The following is an 18,239-nucleotide window of genomic DNA, read 5'->3' on the forward strand; positions in this document are numbered from 1 at the left end:
CTCACACACATTAGTTACTCTCAACTCCAGCTCAGTACAATAAAATTTTATTTTGTAAGCCTCTTTCACTGAAACTGTATGTCAAAACACTTTATGGAGTATAGTGTATTTTACAAACGACTTTATACTGCAGAATGTATGACAGCGTATGATATGGCACAGAACACAGCAAAGCTTGCAGTCATAAGGTTAATAACAGAGGGAAAAAATATATGAGATTTGAAAAGAGATGCATTGACAACTGATAAGGCAGAAAGATATAGAAAGTCTGTCGATTCAAGAGCTGTGGAGGTGAAGGCTTTTGCACCAACAGTGGAGAAATTCTGGGAAGGGGCAAAGGGGAAGCTGGTGCTAAAAGAGCAGCAGGAATGGCAAGGTTAGGAGAAGACTAGAAAGAGATAAAGTGCATGAAGTTGGCAGAAAAGTATTTCTTCTTGTGTTTGAGATTACTAGCCTATTACTATCTTGAATAGTTTTGTGACATCCGATGACTCTACACTTCTCAGAACATTTAAGAACTCAGTCATGTCCCCTAATCTCTTTTCCAATACAATACACGAAAGTCCCTAAACTCTCCTTGTAATTATGCCATTCAAGATCCTTATCATCTTCATTGCTTCCTTCTATACTTTTTCTGGTGCTTCAATTACTTTCCTGTAATCTGGTGCCCAGATTGTCTATGGTATCCTAGGGATGATCTCCCTCACTGCTGTTCATACGGTCCCATACTGAGGTCTTCTATTTATCCAGCCTATTTTCTTAAACTGTCATCATTTCTGACAGACACTGAATCATAGAGTATGAAAGTTAATCATAGAAATTGGACTTATTAGATCATGAAGTGCATCACAAGCCAATGCAGAATTAGGAACATAGAAATTACCAGACTGTATCAGACTCATTGTCCATTTAGGCCAGTTCCTATCTCCAAATGTGGGCAGTCTCCAAATGTGGGGACACTTCAGAGGAAGATGTAATAATTCCACAGTAGGCAGATGTGCAACAGAGATTGCTGTAAGCTCTAAAGCATGACAGTTCTATCACTTCCCGTTTTTTTGCATTAACTGTTACAATTGTGGATGTTCTTGTATTCCATATAAATGTACAGTTCCTTTTCGTCTTTAAGTTCTTTGCCTCAATGGCATCCCATGACAATGAGTTACACAGTCTGATTATGCACTGAGTTCTAAAGACTTTTAAAATCAGTATTAATTTCCATTTCATTCCATGTTCCCTATAGTACCTTTTATTTTATTTTATCTACTCCAGTGATGACAATAACAATGATTATGGTAGCCCTCAGAGGCCCCAAGCAGAAATTGGAGCCCTATCGTTCAAGGCATAGTAAATATATAAAACAAAAAGACAGTCCCTGTCCCAAAGAGCTTACAATCTAAATGTAAGGGTAGAGACAACAGATACATTTGGAGGGTTGGGGGGACGAGCAGAAGGTATCAGTGAGACAATTTATATTAAAGTTCCAAGTGATGGGGCTTCCACCAATTCTCTTGAAAGTCTCTTCATTTGATTGTTCCTAGCTATGAGGCTGCCTTCTTTTACCACCCCGGTAACTTCTCCCCCTTCTTGGTTATACAATTTAAATACTTGTTGCTTAGTCAACCTACACGGATTTAATTCTTGTAGTCTTTCCTCGTTAAGTGGTTCCCTCTTGAACCATGAACCCTTTTGTTACTCTTCTTGGAACTCCTCCTAATTTGTCAACATCTGTGTAGTAGTGAATATGATTAATGTGTTATTTCCCCTCCCATTTAAGATCATGGAGATGTTAAATAAGACTTGCCATTACACCAGTCTCTGCTGCTCCTCACTGCATGCCCCCTTCCAATATCATGAGTAACATTGTTCATACCTAAGGCTACATTTTAGTCACGGGCATTTTTAGTAAAAGTCATGGACAGGTCATGGGCAGTAAACAAAAATTCATGGCCCGTGACCTGTCCATGACTTAAACTATATACCCCTAACTAAAACTTTGGGAGGGGGCTGTGGGTGATCTGGGGGAGGGGGGCAGTCAGGACGCCGTGAGTGCTGGGGGAGGTGGCCTGGGACCTCTGCTGGTGCTGGGGAGGGGCATGGCCCATGGCCTGCTGCCCGGGTCCCCCGCTGGTGCTGGGGAGGGGCGTGGCCCATGACCTGCTACCCAGGACCCCAGTTGGTGCTGGGGGGGACGGTTGGCAGGGCTGAGAGGGGCACCCTACCCATCTCTGTGTGTCCCTGCAGCTCCTAGGTGGCAGAGGAGCCAGGGGGCTACGCGCGCTGCTCCTGCCACAAGCAGGAGGGGGAATGGACCGTGGGTGTGGGCAGTGTGCAGCATGGAGCCCCCTGGCCCCTCCGCTACCTAGGAGCTGCAGGGCCATGCCAGTGGGAGCTGGGGAGCCCCCCACCCCAAGGTAAGCACCTCCCATGCCCTCCAATCCCCTGCCCCTAGCCCTGAGCCCCCTCCCACACACCCCAACTGCTGCTGCTGGCCCTGGGGCCGCCCGGCTCGGGCAGCCCCTGAGCCAGCACCAGCCGCTGCAGAAGTCATGGAGGTCATGGAAAGACATGGAATCCGTGACTTCCATGACCTCCGTGACAGACTCGCAGCCTTATTCATACCCTCTCCAGATTTGAATTATTTTTTAGAGTAAGATCTGTTAAATGTTTTACTGAAATCCAAATAGGTTATATCCTCCACTTCGTCCATTGATTTTGTAACAAAAAAAGTTCTTTTCGCTCACCAATGACACCCATTGCAAATAATCCAGATCTTAACCCACATTGTGAACCAGAGAGCTTCAAAGATTGGGAGAGCCATGGAATTCACACAGTTGGCCAGTTATTCAGTAAAGAAACTTATTTACAGGTCAAAACTAACTTTAACTGGTCCAATCTCCCCTGGTACCAGTATTTTCGAGTCAGGCACTAGGTTTTTCAACTTTCTAGAAAACCTGTTTTATACAGAAAGCTATATGCGATTGTGTCTGGTCAATTAGGAAACAAAAAAATTATAACTAGTATATATCAATCGTTGCAGACAGCTTTCCTAACAAAAAAGTGCCCATATATGACACACTGGGAGAAAGGATGTGGATAGACAAATAGCCTCTGAGGAATGGGGTTTGATCTGGAAAAGACAACCAGCAACCTCAGTCTGTAGCACAGTAAAATAAAATTTCTTTAAAATACTATTTCAATGGTACCCCACACCAGTCAGGTTAAAAAATAGAGAGAGAAACTGAATGCGGATAAATATTGGAGAAATTGTGGTGAAAGAGGAGATTTTATCCATATATGGTGGACATGTCCAGTCATTAGAGATACAATCCATTTTGATGCAATCCATAACCAAATATCACAAACCGTTGGATATTTATTACCAAATGATTCTTTGGTAATCCTCCTGGGGCTTCCTAGTGGAAATGGTCACCCAAAAGGAAATGAAGAATTAATTTCTCATCTGGTAGTAGCGGGTCAGCTATTGGTAGCTACCCTTTAAAAAGAAAAATAGCCCAACCAATGAGGAATGGTTCAAAAAAATATGAGAGGTTTTGGTTATGGAAAAAATAACTCCCCAATTACATACCCAGCAAAAGAGACAGAGGACAGATAACCAAATATCTAAGTCTATCTAAGACGCTGAGAATTCACAACTTGCAGTGAAGGCTGAAGGAGCTGCAGGATCACAGTGCTCAAGTAGGGCACTAAAAAACTGAGGAACTAAAATTTTCTAACACCCATATTGTTCTGGTGAGGTCAAAAATTTCTCCTTGTATTCTTTATTTCCTTATGTTTATTTCTGGGTCTATTTTGTTTGCTTTATTGGTTGTGTCTCTGTGTGTCTGCTTGATTTTATAAAAATAAAAGCTGCTCCTTATTTTCCCATCTCACTAGCTCTGGCATTCCTGGTTATTTAAGACTATTTCATTCCATTGCTTTTTCTTTTGTTTACCTGTGCGTATGAAAAAAGTACAAAGAATAGTCTCTTTGTTAATAATCAATGGCACAAAAGGCTGCCCACAATAAAACTGGATGTATTCCTTTCAGATGCATTACTTATGGGCTGTCTGTTTGTTGTCAATACAGTATGGTACTTTGTGGCACATACTGTACCACGACTGCATGCAGAGAGAACAGAATATGCTTTCCACTCCAGAAAGTCCCTTCATGAAAAATCTAACCTCTTTTGACCAGACTAAAGGCCAGACTGTCCCTGGCCTTTGCGTGGGTGAGTGGGAGAAAGGATAGAAGGAGGCCTCCCTTTCCCTTTGTGTGTCCTACACTGAGACCTAAAACACGTACAGGCCATGAGCACAGAGGGCTCATGTGAAAACTCCACTAAAAGGGTGACTGGGGTGGAGAGGAGACAAAGTCAGGGCTGTTCTACTATCAAGCCACAGAGCATGCCAGTCTCCTTCAGCTATGGGAGTTTGGGAAGTATGTTTATACATGTACAAAGCTTTACTGACTATGAAAATTCATCTTCAGTTGCTTATAATATTCATGGGTACAGTTTCAAAGCGAAGTTATTGTAGTTACTGTAAGAAATAATCCTGGAAAGTATCTGGTGTCGATAAGTCCCCTTTGGACTCTTGAAATCATAAAGGCTCAGATGCGGATCTCTAAAAGTGATTTCCCTGTTTTCAGTGTCAGAATTTAGTGTACCATATTATACAGCATGTGCCTGTGTGTCATTATAACACGGAAAGTCACTTGATTCAGTCAGCATGTAAGGTCCTATTTATATTTTCTGACTTTTAAGAACCTGGAAAGTGGGTTAACTTTTAATGATAACTTTATGGTAAAGGAGTTTGCTACATCTCAGTATGATAAGGCAGTTGGGAAAATTTAAGTTGCTAATATTGTTGTGTTTTAGACTCCTCTGAGAAAATGTTCAGAATCCTGTCAATCCTGATATTGGAAGTGCAGCTCTACTTGATACGAGGTGAGAGATCTTCTCTTTTAACTTTCATCAATCTAACTGGCATAAGAATATAGCTACAGCCTTTATACGTGCATTTCAAAGTCTTCACCAAGATTTGCAAAAGTGACTAGTGATTTTTGGGAGCTCTGTTTTGAGCGTCCAACTGGAGGAGGCTTGTCGGGCAAGGGCGTAGCCACTGGTGGGCCTGGGTGGGCCACAGCCCACCCACTTAGCACCCAGGCCCACCACCATAGCACTAACTCTGCTCCAGCCCCAGCGCTTGCCCGGTTCCGCCTGCCTGCCCAGCGTTCCAGCCAGGGAGTCAGGTCGAGGGCTCACCCTGCTCCGCCCACCCAGCACTCCAGCCGGGGAGCGGAGTTGGGACGCAGGGGCTTGCCTGCCTGCAAGCCCCTGTGCCCCAACCCCACTCCCCGGGTGCACGACTGGGCCCCTGGGAGCCCCGGCCAGTGTGTCCATCGCCCCCCGCAAGGCCGGCTGGAGAGGGTAGGGGGAAAGCGGCCCTGATCCCTCCTGCCCCCCCTCCCCTGCACCCTGTCATTGCCCACCCACCCAAAGTCAGGGCCCACCCAAGTATCCCATCCTGGCTACGCCATTGTTGTAGGGGCCAGATTTTCAAAGGGTAGGTGCTCAGCACTTCCAAAAATCAGGCTCCTTTAAGAAATCTCATATGGGGCATCCAAAAACTGAAACATCCACAATCACTAGTGACTTTTAAAAATCTTGGGTGTTTCCCTCCAAGTGGCACCCATCAATTTTTCCATAAATGGCCATTTTCTTAACAGAGACATTTTCCTTCATCCATATCCACTGATCCATTTGTTTTTTCCTCTCTATTTAATCTATTTATCTAATCTATCTACTTCATGGGACACCTCCATCACCATGGCAGCTGAGCACCTAAATCATCCAATCCTCATCACCCGAAAATTATCAGGCTTCTAGCTACACCATAACTCACTCTTGCACATTCAGTGAAACTAAATGACTTTAATTGGATAAGAGAGAAATAAACAAAATAAAAACAAAGGCCTCAAATGAGTCCAATCCTATTATTAAACTGTTAGTAATTATTAAATATTTGATTTGTGGTAACATCAAAGGCCCCACTCAGGATCAAGGTCCCATGTACCAGATGTTATACAAATACATAAGAAGACACAGTTAGGGACTAGAGACAAGTCAAGGAATAGGCTAGCTGTCCATATTAGGAATGGGCTAGGGAAAATAAATCTTTGGACCCAGATCTATGTTGTCCTAATATCCCTTTATGTCTCTACCCACTGAGGAATATCTCCAATATAGAGGCTATTTGGATGGTAAAGCCAGCTATAGTCCCTGGCTTAGGGGCTTCTATCTAAAACACTTATATGGCCCCCATCAATGTAGTATCTGAGTGCATTTCAATCTTTCATGTATTTATCCTCACAATACTCCTGTGAGGTAGGAAGGCACTATTACCCCCATTTTACAGGTAGCGAACTGAGGCACAGAGAGACTACACAACTTGCACAAGGTCACACAGGAAGTTGGTGCTAGAGAGACAACACTGGTGGTCTTCATCTGATGTCCCATCTTCACTGTAGCCAATCTCTGATGCTTCAGAGGAAGGTGGAAAGCGAAAACAAACACAAGCCCAGAATACATCTACCGAATTGTACATCAGGGAAAAAAAATTCCTTCCCTGCTCCTGCAGGCGACCTGCTGAACCCTCTGAAGCATGAGATTTGATTATAGTCGTTATCTTAATGCATACCTGCAAGTGTTATGAACATGTGGAGGTAACGCTGTTCTCCCCATCGCAGATGAAGGAAAGTGATGAATGGGGGATACATAGATTCACAGGTTCCAAGGCCAGAAGGGACCACTATGATGATCCAGCCTGACCTCCCACACACAAAGGCCATAGAATTTCTCCCAGAAGCTGGATTAAAGCATATCTTTTAACCAGATGTCTGATCTCATCTTACAGACTCCCAGACTCCTCAGGAAAGCTGTTCCAAAATTTGTTTACCCTCTCAGCTAGGAAATTGTGTCTTATTTCAAGGCTGAATTTGTCTTATGTCAACTTCCAGTCATTGGATCTTATTATGCCTTTTTCAGCCATGTTGAAAAGCCACCAACTACCAGGATCAATAGAGGATCAAGCAGTGTGGAACTCTGCTCCACCACTTCTCCTTCCTTCCTCCCCCACATCCGTTACTCAGAATGACCCACCACACACATAGCTGGGGATAGATAACCACTGTAGGAGGTAGTGGAGTTGCCTCTATCAGCCTTCTGCAGATAGAGAGTTCCATTATGCAAAAGGAATTCTTCACTGGCTATCTCTAGACATTATAAGGCCATTTTGTACCACAGAAGCAGTTCAAAGTGGTCTTAGCAAACTGGAGAATACAGTCCAAAATATCAATTAAATACTGCTAAGAATAAAACCTTCACTTTACCTTTTTCTAGCCATCCAAATACAAATGAAATTTACAGCACAAAGATATTCTTTCGCTCTTATTTATTATTTCACTTTCACCACAAGGTGCAGTTGAAACCATACTTTCTGTGTAAATATGAGATCATAAATGATATAGATAAAAAGGAATAGCTTGAAACTCTTTTATATCATTCTTCCATGATGACAATTACTAACAAGTGAAGCAACGATCACACTGCTAAAAATAAAATGAAGTTTTTCCTACGGATATTTCATTAATTAATGACACAAAGTTGAGGATGCATGAGTAGCTATCTGAATTTCTCTTGATTATCCCTATCAATGATTGCTAGCACTACTGCATTAAATCTGCCACTGTATTGTACAGGTGATGTTACAAATAAAATAAAAATAATATACATTGAATTTTACAGTGGAAATAACATTATGCATCAAATAAAGTTTTAAGGTGTAAATAGTGTACAGCAATAAATATTTCAGGCTCATGTGACTGAATGTCTCAAATGTCATGAAATTTACTCTTGGCAGCTAACTAAAGGAATTGTTTTGCCATCCTTTCTCACATGAGCTTGTACCTTGCTCTGCAAGAAGTCCCACTGACAAGATTCATGGGAACTATTCATGGAGTAAGGTGTTACTCCACGTGAGTAAGTGTGGCAGAATCAGAACTGCAGTGATGATTGAAGGCTGCATTGTGTGATGCCTCGGGTCTATAAATTCCTCCAGGAATGTGTACTTACAATGGACAAAATTTTGCTGTCCTTTGCATATGTGTGTATCCAGACTAAAGCTATTGATTTCAAAGGAGTCGCACTGGATTCACACTGGTGTAAAGGACAAAACAAATTGGTTTAGCATGTCCACAAAGGATTGTTCCTTTTAGAGAAACTTCAGGGTACACGAGGTACCGTAATAATTTTAGACAAGTGTCCTTTGTGTAAATATCCATCCAAAGACAATCATGGGTTATTTCTGAGATGCAGAGAACCTCAGCTTGTATCTTCTTCTGTCTTTGTATTTTGGACTTTGAAATCAGTATGGAATCAAGTGGATTTGTTATTTACTCACAGTTATAATGGGGAAAAAATTAGAACAATAACAAAGAAAAGGCTGCAAAGTTATAGTCTAACCAATAATTGTGAATGTTTGAATTTTTGACACATTTTGACCCAATGACCCAATTAAAGGAAAAGTCTTAACATTTGCTCAGTGGGTATCATATGGTTTTGTCTATCTTAGCTTTTTTCATAGTTGAAGTTCCTCAGCAACGGTACATTGCAGAATATGGGAGCAACGTGACCATGGAATGCAGGTTTCCAGTGGATGGCCAGTTAAATCTTAAAGACTTAAGTGTCAGTTGGGAGCAAAAAGGGTTAAAAGAGCAAAAATCAAAAGAGGTTTACACTCTTCAAAAGGGGGAAGAAGACCTTAGATCCCAGCACAGAGACTATAGAGGAAGAGCAACATTGTTACGTGACAAATTGAATTTGGGATATTCAGTGCTTCAAATCACCAGCGTAAAGCTCATGGACGCAGGATCTTACCGCTGTCTCATTGACTATAGAGGAGCTGATTACAAGTACATTACTTTGGAAGTAAAAGGTTAGTGGCTATATAAGACATGAATAATATATTAACTCAGATTTAATATTCCGCTTCCCAAGATCAGCACTAACACTTTCTGGCTCTTCTACAAAGACATTGGGCTCAGTCCTCAGGTATACCTAAGCAATATTTGGGATAGTTCGTAGAGGGGGAGTAAAGGTGGCTTTATATCACCTTTCCTTTCTTCTGGATTCTGGAGCCTGTTTTGTCCCCAGCACAACTTGGAGCAGCTTTAGGGCTGCTCTAAATTGTACCATCTTGTAACAGACCAAGTGGGGATTGCCCAAGTGATTGTACTTGTCAGGCCAGGGACCTGTTATTTGTAAGAGCCTAACAATATTAAACATAATTTACACTGATGTAACTGAGGACAGAATTTGGCTCATGGCCTTTTTTGCTGCTCATAGCATGTCAATGAGATTCTGGGTTGAAACCTCTCCTGTGCGATCATTTAGAGGAAGGGTTTTTTGAAGGGCAAAGAATGGAGATGCCGGTTTTAAAGGATCAGCTGTGTTCCTTTGGCTTGTGTTTGCAAGCATCTAGTCATTTTCTTTGTTTCATTTCAAGACGATGATAATGCCACAGCTGTAAGCTGGTGTTACACAAACATTCCAAACACCTATTTTTCCCTCAGGTGGCCTGAATTGTTCTTTATTATATTACCACTGTTGTATTTATTACAGTAAAGCCTGCAGGCCCCATCAGTGAATGGAGCTCCATTGTGCTAGGCACTAGCTTTCTCTAGATCCATGAATTACAAACACGTGATCTAGTGTGGCTCTGCAAGAAGTAGACTGAAGAAAGAATAGACATGGTAGGCCTGAGGAGGACTGAGCAATGCATACTGTATTCTGCTGCAGAATGGCCATCGTTTCAAATTGTAGTACATCAGATATAGTTGTAGATAAGTAACAGTGAAAGAAAGAGGGAGAAAGAGGAAGGAATAGTGGAAAAAATTAATAAATATTTAAAAGCAATTTCACTAAACTTGTTCTTATGCAGCATCCTACACGAGAATAAATGTACAAATAATGAGTGAACCTGCAGAAGAGGAGTTGGTTTTAACTTGCCAGTCAGAAGGGTTTCCTCTAGCTGAAGTGTTCTGGCAAAATGAGAAGAATCTTCAAGTCAACGTATCTGTAAATACCACCTACACATTGACCACAGATGGACTATATAATGTAACCAGTATGCTGACATTCAAGCCAAATGCTAGTGAAAACTACAGCTGCACATTCTGGTCTAAAGAAAATGAAGAAACTTCTTACATTTTCACTTTAGGTTCGTATCTCCTTTTGAACTTTTACATAGGGGTTGCCACAATATGTGTGTGTGTGAGAGAGAGAGAGAGAGAGAGAGAGAGGGAGAGAGAGAGAGTTTGTAGAAGCTGATTATATGCTTTAATATAATACTATATATCCTAAAATCAATCTCTAAAATTCCTTCCTAGTAAGTAGTATAGTATTGATTTTTTTGGAGATAAAACAAATCAAATGTATTTGCTTTCGGAAACCTGGCATTTTACTTGTTGTTTCTGAACCCAGACTAGTTTTGCTGTTAATATACACAACCTTCCCCTGTCAACATATTTGCATTTCCTCCCCTAAATTCTAGAATAGCTGCCCTTGCTTAACTGTCAGTACAATGATACTCTCAGTGTATATTTCCAATCTCCATGGTCTTACATTTTCTGGAATTCTATCCAACTAGTCTTCAATCAGTGCACAGATGATTTATAATAGTATTCACTGAGCCATCATGAATACAATGGGCCTAATTCTCATTTGCAGTAAGAGCCCTTTACACCACTCTGGCAGCTTAAAGGAGTCTTACTGTAAGTGTAAAAACATACCCACCCACTTTAAGGACTCTTTGCTCTGCCATGGTGGTGTAAATGAGAGTAAGGTCCAATAACTTTATAAACTATATTTCTTTTTTCCTTTTTCTTTCTTTTTTTTTTTTTTTTTTGTAGCTCGACAAACAACAGTTGTTGGAAAAAAATCTCTGAATTTATTTATCATCCCAACCTGTGTAATAGCGGTTGTTCTCATAGCTGCATTAACTATCTTTCTAAAGAGAAAATCACTCACAAAGCTCCATGCCAAAAAAGGTACATTTTGACTTTATTTAGTGGGTCCTATCTCCTAATTTGCTCTTCAGGCCTTTCAGAACAACTGGATGATTTCTACCCACACTCACTTGACATTTGATTCTTTTGTTTTCCAGAGGAACTCTGATCTAAAGATGACTGATTGTTTCATTGAGTTAGGCTTTACTTCCCTCACCATGCGACACAGGAATTTTATGTATGATTTTTGTTCAGATTAAATAGCCAGGGCCGGCTCCAGGGTTTTGGCCGCCCCAAGCAGCCAAAACAAAAACAAACAAACAAACAAAAAAAGCCGCGATCGCGACCTGCGGCGGCAATTCGGCGGGAGGTCCTTCGCTCCCAGGCGGAGTGAAGGACCGTCCGCCGAATTGCCGCCGAATACCTGGACGTGCCGCCCCTCTACGGAGCCGCCGCCCCAAGCACCTGCTTGAGAAGCTGTGCCTGGAGCCGGCCCTGTAAATAGCTAACACGATGGTGTATGTGCCATACTCTTTACCGAACTATTATTTAGCTGGGTTTACTTGCTCTATTTATTTTGCTTTTTTGTCTTAATGTTTGACTATCTGAAAGAAAACAACAGTGGGAAAGTAATAATGGATAATGGCCTATTATGCAACTCTGGTCTTGGTAATAAATCACTTCTCCAGTAAACTATACATGAATTTTGATTACCTTAATACAGAACTTGAATAGAAACAGGATTATGGCCCTAATCCTGCAATTAAGGGCTGTAGGATTTGGCCATACAGTTGTTGGACAGAAGAACTGTGGAGAAATTTGTTACAGTCTCATGCCAAATATAAGAACACAGATGTTTTGGATATTTAAAAATCTGTTGAATTATACTGTTATCTTTTTAAAGTAGAAACTTTTAAAATAAAATTCTCTAAATCAGATTTGTTCACACTTGCTTTAACAGACAAAAAAAGAAAATGTCCCCAGTTACAGAAAGAAGACAACAGTAAGTCATGGAATTTTAAACTTCCTGCTTATAACTTTTTCTTTTTAATAAGGGCATTGTCAATATATAAAGAATCAGTCAAATGAGAACACTAAAGAACCACTACGTACTTTAGAGTCTAAATTTGACTTTCCTTAACATTGCTACAGCCTAGTAGGAATGTTCTCCAGATTCTACATGTAATCCTATGACTTTCCAGATAACACAGAAATTTGTAAATAATAAAGAACAGGTCACTTCCTCTCTCCAAGGTATTGCCTTGGCTGCTAGTCTGGTTCTGGGTCCACGTCAGGACATTGTGTTTCTCCTAGCCATAATCTGGTACAGTACCAGATGATAAAATAACTTTGTTTTGGTGAATGTAGAGTTTTCTGTAGTAGTAAGTACTGCATGTGACTTGCTTCTCCTTGGCCTTTGGCTCAAATCTAGTATAGTATCTGTTTTTATCAATATATCAATTAATATGTCCTTTGCTTGAGGACTATATCCTGTCCTTATTGAGGATGGACTTGATAATCAAATGGGTCTTTTGCATCTTTAACTCTTATTAATGTATGACTTTCCTTGTCAAACAGAAATTTGCACAAAGCAAAGAACAGGTAATTTCCAAATGTATCTGAACTTCCACAAACTGTATTACAACAGAACTTTCATTTTGTAAAAACAAGACAAATCAAGCAATAAACAAGATGACAGCATAGATCTGACAACCCCCACCTAAGAATTTTCTGTATTTGGTTCTATTTCGTACTGTTATCATCTGGGTTAAACCTGGTTATGGGTTGAGATTAAACTTTTCTAAAACTAATGCGTGAATATGCCCTTCATTTAAGATACATGGAAGGGACCAATCAGGGGCCTCACCTAAAACAAGGCCTAATAGAGTCTGCCCAGAAATTAGCACTATGTGGGCGGAAGGTTCCATTGAGTATTGTTCTGACCAGTCGTGTGTGTGAGAGAGTCCATGGGAGTGTCTGTCTGTCGGTATGGAAAATGCTATGGGGGGTGGGATAGATAAGAAAACGAGAGAAGGATTCAGAGGCAGCAAGAAAGCCAACCAGGAGTCTGTAAGCACAGGGCCGGCTCCAGGCACCAGCCCACCAAGCTTGTGCTTGGGGCGGCACCTGGAGGGGGGCGGCGCGGCGCTCCGGCTGCCGGGGAGAGCGGGGCCACAGCCGGGCTCGCCGCCCTCCCCCCGACGCTCTGGCCGCCCTCCCCCCCCCGCGCCCTCCCCCCCGGCCCCTGCCCTCTCGCCGCCCTCTCGCCGCCCTGCCCCCTGCGCTCTGGCCGCCAGGGGGAGAGCCGAGCCCCAGCCGGGGCTCGCCGCCCTCTCGCCGCCCTGCCCCCGGCGCTCTGGCCGCCGGGGGGAGAGCCGAGCCCCAGCCGGGGCTCGCCGCCCTCTCGCCGCCCTGCCCCCTGGGGCGGCAAAAAAGCCAGAGCCGGCCCTGTGTAAGCATGATGTGTGACCCTAGAAAAAGCTAGAGAGAGAGGTTTTGGGTCTGGTGCTGGCTAAAGAAGCTTGAGACTGTAAGCAAAGAAGCTCTCCTGTTGTTTTGGTTCTTTCTGCATTCAGAGAAGCAGGACTTTTACATTTCTTGTAAATAAACAAAATTGAATGAAAGAAAATAATAGACTCCACCATAAATTTCTACTTCCAACTGGAGATCCCCAGAGACCAGAATTTTGACTAGCCATTCAGGTCAAAAAAGGATAATATTTATATACTTCAACCTGAGATACTGTAGATAAAAATCTATATAAAGCTGTTTATCAATAATATGCTGAAGACAGACCCAGGACAAAATCAGTTTGGAGAACTGCCAGAGACTAGACTCGATAGGACACAGTTGAAATAATGGGCCAGATTCTGGCCCCTGATAAGCCTGCTTTGCACCACAAAATGCCCTTAAAGCCAGTCTTCTTGGTCAAAGGGAAATTCTCCTGGCATAGGGAGCAGATTCTATTCCACCAATCTTCTCCCTAAACCAAGCACAGGGTATGTGCCAGGGTTGTTGGCAGGGCTTTGCAGCTGTGCTCCGGCTCCGCTCCAGCTCCAGGCAAAACCCTGCAGCTCCACTGCTCCGGAGCTGCTCCGCGCTCCAGCTCCAGGCTCCGCTCCAAAGCCCTGGTTGTTGGCAGTAGGAGGGATTGTGGCCACAGTGTTCCTTTGTTCTGGCAATCCCTGGTTGCCAGAATGGCCCCTTGGGAGTCATTGAAGCGGGACATAATTTAGAGCAGTCCCAAAACTGTTTTAAGTTACTCCACAGGCCAAAGCCCACAAGACCACCAAAGCCCCAGGGATCAATGAAATATGCGGAGCAAAGCTCTGGCGCAGGTGAGGTATTGTATCAGTATTGGGAATGGTCTCTGGAGAAACTACATATTGCAGTTTACAAGCCAGCTAGTGTTACTTCTTTTCAAAGGATGGGATTAAACTGAAATACATTCTCTCTTCTAACTAATAAAAACCAAGTTAGAAGGTGGCCTGGTGACAAGATAACTTTGAGCTTTCAGGGGAGAAGTGTAGATTAGGAATTGGATTGATGGAGATTGGGTTTTTCATGGAAATGACTCACTGAGTCTTGAATGATATGTGCTGCAGGATACCTCTGGCTTTCCAGTCTGCTAAAGTTAATATGCATTACGTCCAAAAACAGACACTTTCATGCTGTCCCAATTAAGCATTTTAAAAATAAACATTAATAATCAAAAGCCAAATTCTTTACTCTCACAAACTGATGTAAAACTTTAGTGGAGTTACCACAGGCACACATGAAAGCAAAATTTGATCCCAACTAAACTAAAACCATCAAGCAAGATAAACTCTGGAGCAGAGCTTCAATGCATGTCCAAACCTAACACTAATGCATATTGTTTGAGTACATAGCGTGGCTTCTCATGGATTTGATTACTTACAGCAGTAGAATTCTTTTCACCATAAGGCCTAGCCCCGGCTTATACATCAAGTCGTATGTTAGAGATTATAATGAAACACGTTAAAATGAAGAATTTGAAAGGGAAGATAACAGATCATTGGGATACTCATTGCCTTTTTTGGGTTTTGTTTTACTTCCTCTTTCTAATGACTGAAAATGTCTGTGCAGTATACAGGAAATCATATGACAGCCAATTATATTTCTCAGCACCATGCACTTTTAAGAAACACTGGAAAGAACCTTTATTCTATGCTGTGTGTGTATGTGAAGTCTGAAAGCCACAGATGTTTACTGTAATGCTTTGGAAATGACCTACAGTCCCTCAGTTTGAGGAACAAGAATTTTTTGTATAAGAAATTCTGAACAGTACAACTTAAACTATGTCAGTAATGCAGATTTAGAACATTGACCTAATTATTTAGGCCCCACTAGTGTGTATACTTTTGCACATGATATTCACATGAGTAATCCCATTGGACTTCATTTTAATAGGTTGTAGATTTGTTGTTATTCAGCTCATATATATGATGGTCAGCGGGAGTTTTGTCTGAATAAGAAATTCAGGATGCAGCTCTTAGATATTAGATTTGGAAACAGAGCTCAATGATTATGAATAATCTAGATGACCTTTGACTCTTTTTCTCTCAACAAATGACTGTATTTATTGTTCTTGGTCCATAGCTTGTTCACAAGCAATTTATTGTCAGTGTTCTAGATTCAAATTTTGAAGTGTTTTGATTGGTCACAAGGGTCTATTTCTGTTCCTTGATTGGATGTGCATTCAAAATCTATATTTTGCTAATATTCTGCAAAATATTCACTAAAATTCATTGCTTTGGGCTGCAGTTCAGCAAAGCACTTATTCATGTGCTTAACTGTAAGCCTAAGAGTAGATCCTTTGAAGTCAATGGTACTATTAAAGTTAAGCATATGCTCACACGTTTTGCTGAATTGGGGCTTTGTCAAACATTCCTGCTGGTATACCTGTTGCTACACAATTCGCAGATAGAGAACACAAAAGGAGTGTGAACATAATGAAAGCAGATTCAACTAAATTTTTTTTAAAAAAATCACAGAAAATGTTGTAATTATTTGCCCATCTCTATATGTAAAAGAACTAACAGATAATTTTGCAAATCTTCCACTGTTGGTCATAATCAATTATTAAAAATATATTACACTATTTTCTAACAACATAAAGTCTGAAATAAAGATTGCAGATTACCCATTTCACATATTGTTCCCAATATGTAGGCTTCAGTATCTGCAGTTCAATTAAATCACTGTTACTTGTGCTGCATCATTGGTATGAATGGCACTGCACGGACATTAGTGGCTTTCTTATGCAAGCCATGTAGGAAGGATGAGGGATTCTGTCATTACAATTACTCTGACAATGGTCATGATAGATATCAGACAAGTCGTCTCAGTCTTGTCAGCACACTTCTCCTCATTCCTGATGTACATGTGCAAACACACACATCTCTGGCAATAAGTAACTTTAAAGTATATAGTCCCAGATAGTGGGACTCCTTATGAAAGTAAATGCTCACCAGTTGAGTAAGCTGTTCATAATCTGACCTATAATTATTAATAGTAATATTCAAGGCCTGATTCTCATTAATACTACGGCCTCTTTATGCCACTCTGTCAGTATAAAGCAATCTTAAAATGGGTTTAACTGTAATTTATGCCCACTTTAAGTCCCTTTTGCACCGCCAATATGATGTAAAGGAGCCTGAGTGTAAATGAGAATTAGGCTCTCAATATTTAGTGCTTTTAAACAAAAGTGTTTTTTAAATTAAATTTTCCTGTTCTGTTTTTTTAAAGGACACTTGAACCCTGAAACCCAGGACTTAATCATGACGAATGTCACAGATTCAAGAGACTGCACAGATGTATGTCCATGAAAACTCTTCATCTGCCATGCCTGCAGTATGCACTTTTCAGATCCCTTTTTGAAGACTGCATAGGGAAATCACAGCACTTTATGTCTGGAACAAAGAAAGCAAATTTTTGGTTTTGTCTGTACTATACCACTTAAAGGCTCCATGTGCCTTTTGCCATGTTATACCTTAGAGTTACAGAGAACCATACTGTTATTAAATGTGGTTAACAACTATTAAGGGATTATTGGAGTGTATACCATACATTGTATGTTTGGGCATATTGTTCACCTGAGAACACTGTGTGCACCAAATATTTTGTGTTCAAGAATCCCCTTACTAGCTGATTTAATTTCAGGAATAGAGTCATGATACAAAGCTTCGGTCACGTCTCATGGGACTCTGAGTAGAGGCTGTATGTGCCGATGCCTGGACAATAATCTTTTGTATTCAGAAATTTCTACATATCTATTTTTCATGGCCCAAACTTTACAACCCATAAACTGGAAATTACCTAGAGCACCAACAGCAAGGAGATAGACTGAAGAAGTTTCATTTTACAACGCTAACAAGAGTCTGAAGTACACATCAAGCAACAGACCAAAACTACCCCTGGATCAACATTATGTCATACAACCAACAGTTTAATGTACGGTTTGTTACATTGATTTCTTTATAGTTATTTCTTATTTGTAGAAGGCATGTAATATTAATGCTGTTTTACTTTTTTTAGGGGCGACAACTAAAAATGTAGACTACAATGCTGTATCTACTAAATGTTTTGTTCTAGCACTAGTTTACTTAATGGGGAATTGCAAAGCAAAACTGAACATTGAATTAAGTACAGATTTCTGTGCTGAATGTGTTTACTAGCCAGGGTGGAGTTTTAACCCTCCTCAGGAACATAAAGTTAATCCTCTCCATGCCAATCACTGGATGGAGTTTCTACATCCCATCAAAGGAATGCCTGAGTCACCTATGAATAACTGAGTATAGGGGACCACCATGTTTTTATAGTACCTCCTGGAGTACCATTTTGGAAAGAAGCTATGTCTCCACATTGTGAGCCAAAACCTGACAGAACTTGGTGTAATTTATCCACAGAGCAGTGGCTTTTGTGGGCTTTGTCTTCTGGAAAAGGAGCCACTGCTTAGAAGTACCTTGTAGGGTTAAAGAAACAGAGATACACACAAACCAGTGAAACCAACTTCTGTCATATCTCCACTTCCCACAAAATACTCGGGTTTGGAGTTTCCCAAATATTTTGGCCCAGCTATATATAGGGCCGGCTCTAGGATTTTTGCTGCCCAAAGCAAAAACAATTTTGGCCACCCCCCCCCCCCCCCCCCC

At 41.3% G+C, this 18,239-nt stretch overlaps 1 protein-coding gene and 1 pseudogene across 1 annotated transcript; both read left to right on the forward strand.

The window, feature by feature from the left end:
- The first annotated feature begins 4,890 nt into the window (after positions 1-4,890).
- LOC112119480 (programmed cell death 1 ligand 2-like) lies at positions 4,891-16,913 on the forward strand. The gene is made up of 6 exons (XM_024218159.1): positions 4,891-4,945; positions 8,631-8,993; positions 9,999-10,277; positions 10,969-11,106; positions 12,026-12,067; positions 16,834-16,913. The coding sequence occupies exons 1-6, from the start codon at positions 4,891-4,893 to the stop codon at positions 16,911-16,913; spliced, it is 957 nt and encodes a 318-aa protein (XP_024073927.1).
- On the forward strand, positions 12,469-12,581 carry LOC112119481 (annotated as a pseudogene).
- Positions 16,914-18,239: the final 1,326 nt, after the last annotated feature.

Source organism: Terrapene carolina, unplaced genomic scaffold, assembly GCF_002925995.2.
Source record: "Terrapene carolina triunguis isolate 2854851 unplaced genomic scaffold, T_m_triunguis-2.0 Scaffold113, whole genome shotgun sequence".
NCBI classification, from domain to species: Eukaryota; Metazoa; Chordata; order Testudines; family Emydidae; genus Terrapene; species Terrapene triunguis.

Excerpts from the sequence above, each read along its gene's own strand:
- LOC112119480 (XM_024218159.1), top strand. The coding sequence starts at position 4,891 with ATGTTCAGAATCCTGTCAATCCTGATATTGGAAGTGCAGCTCTACTTG. Across the intron at positions 4,946-8,630 it reads GCAGCTCTACTTGATACGAG|CTTTTTTCATAGTTGAAGTT; the intron begins GTGAGAGATCTT and ends TGTCTATCTTAG. Across the intron at positions 12,068-16,833 it reads GTTACAGAAAGAAGACAACA|GACACTTGAACCCTGAAACC; the intron begins GTAAGTCATGGA and ends GTTTTTTTAAAG.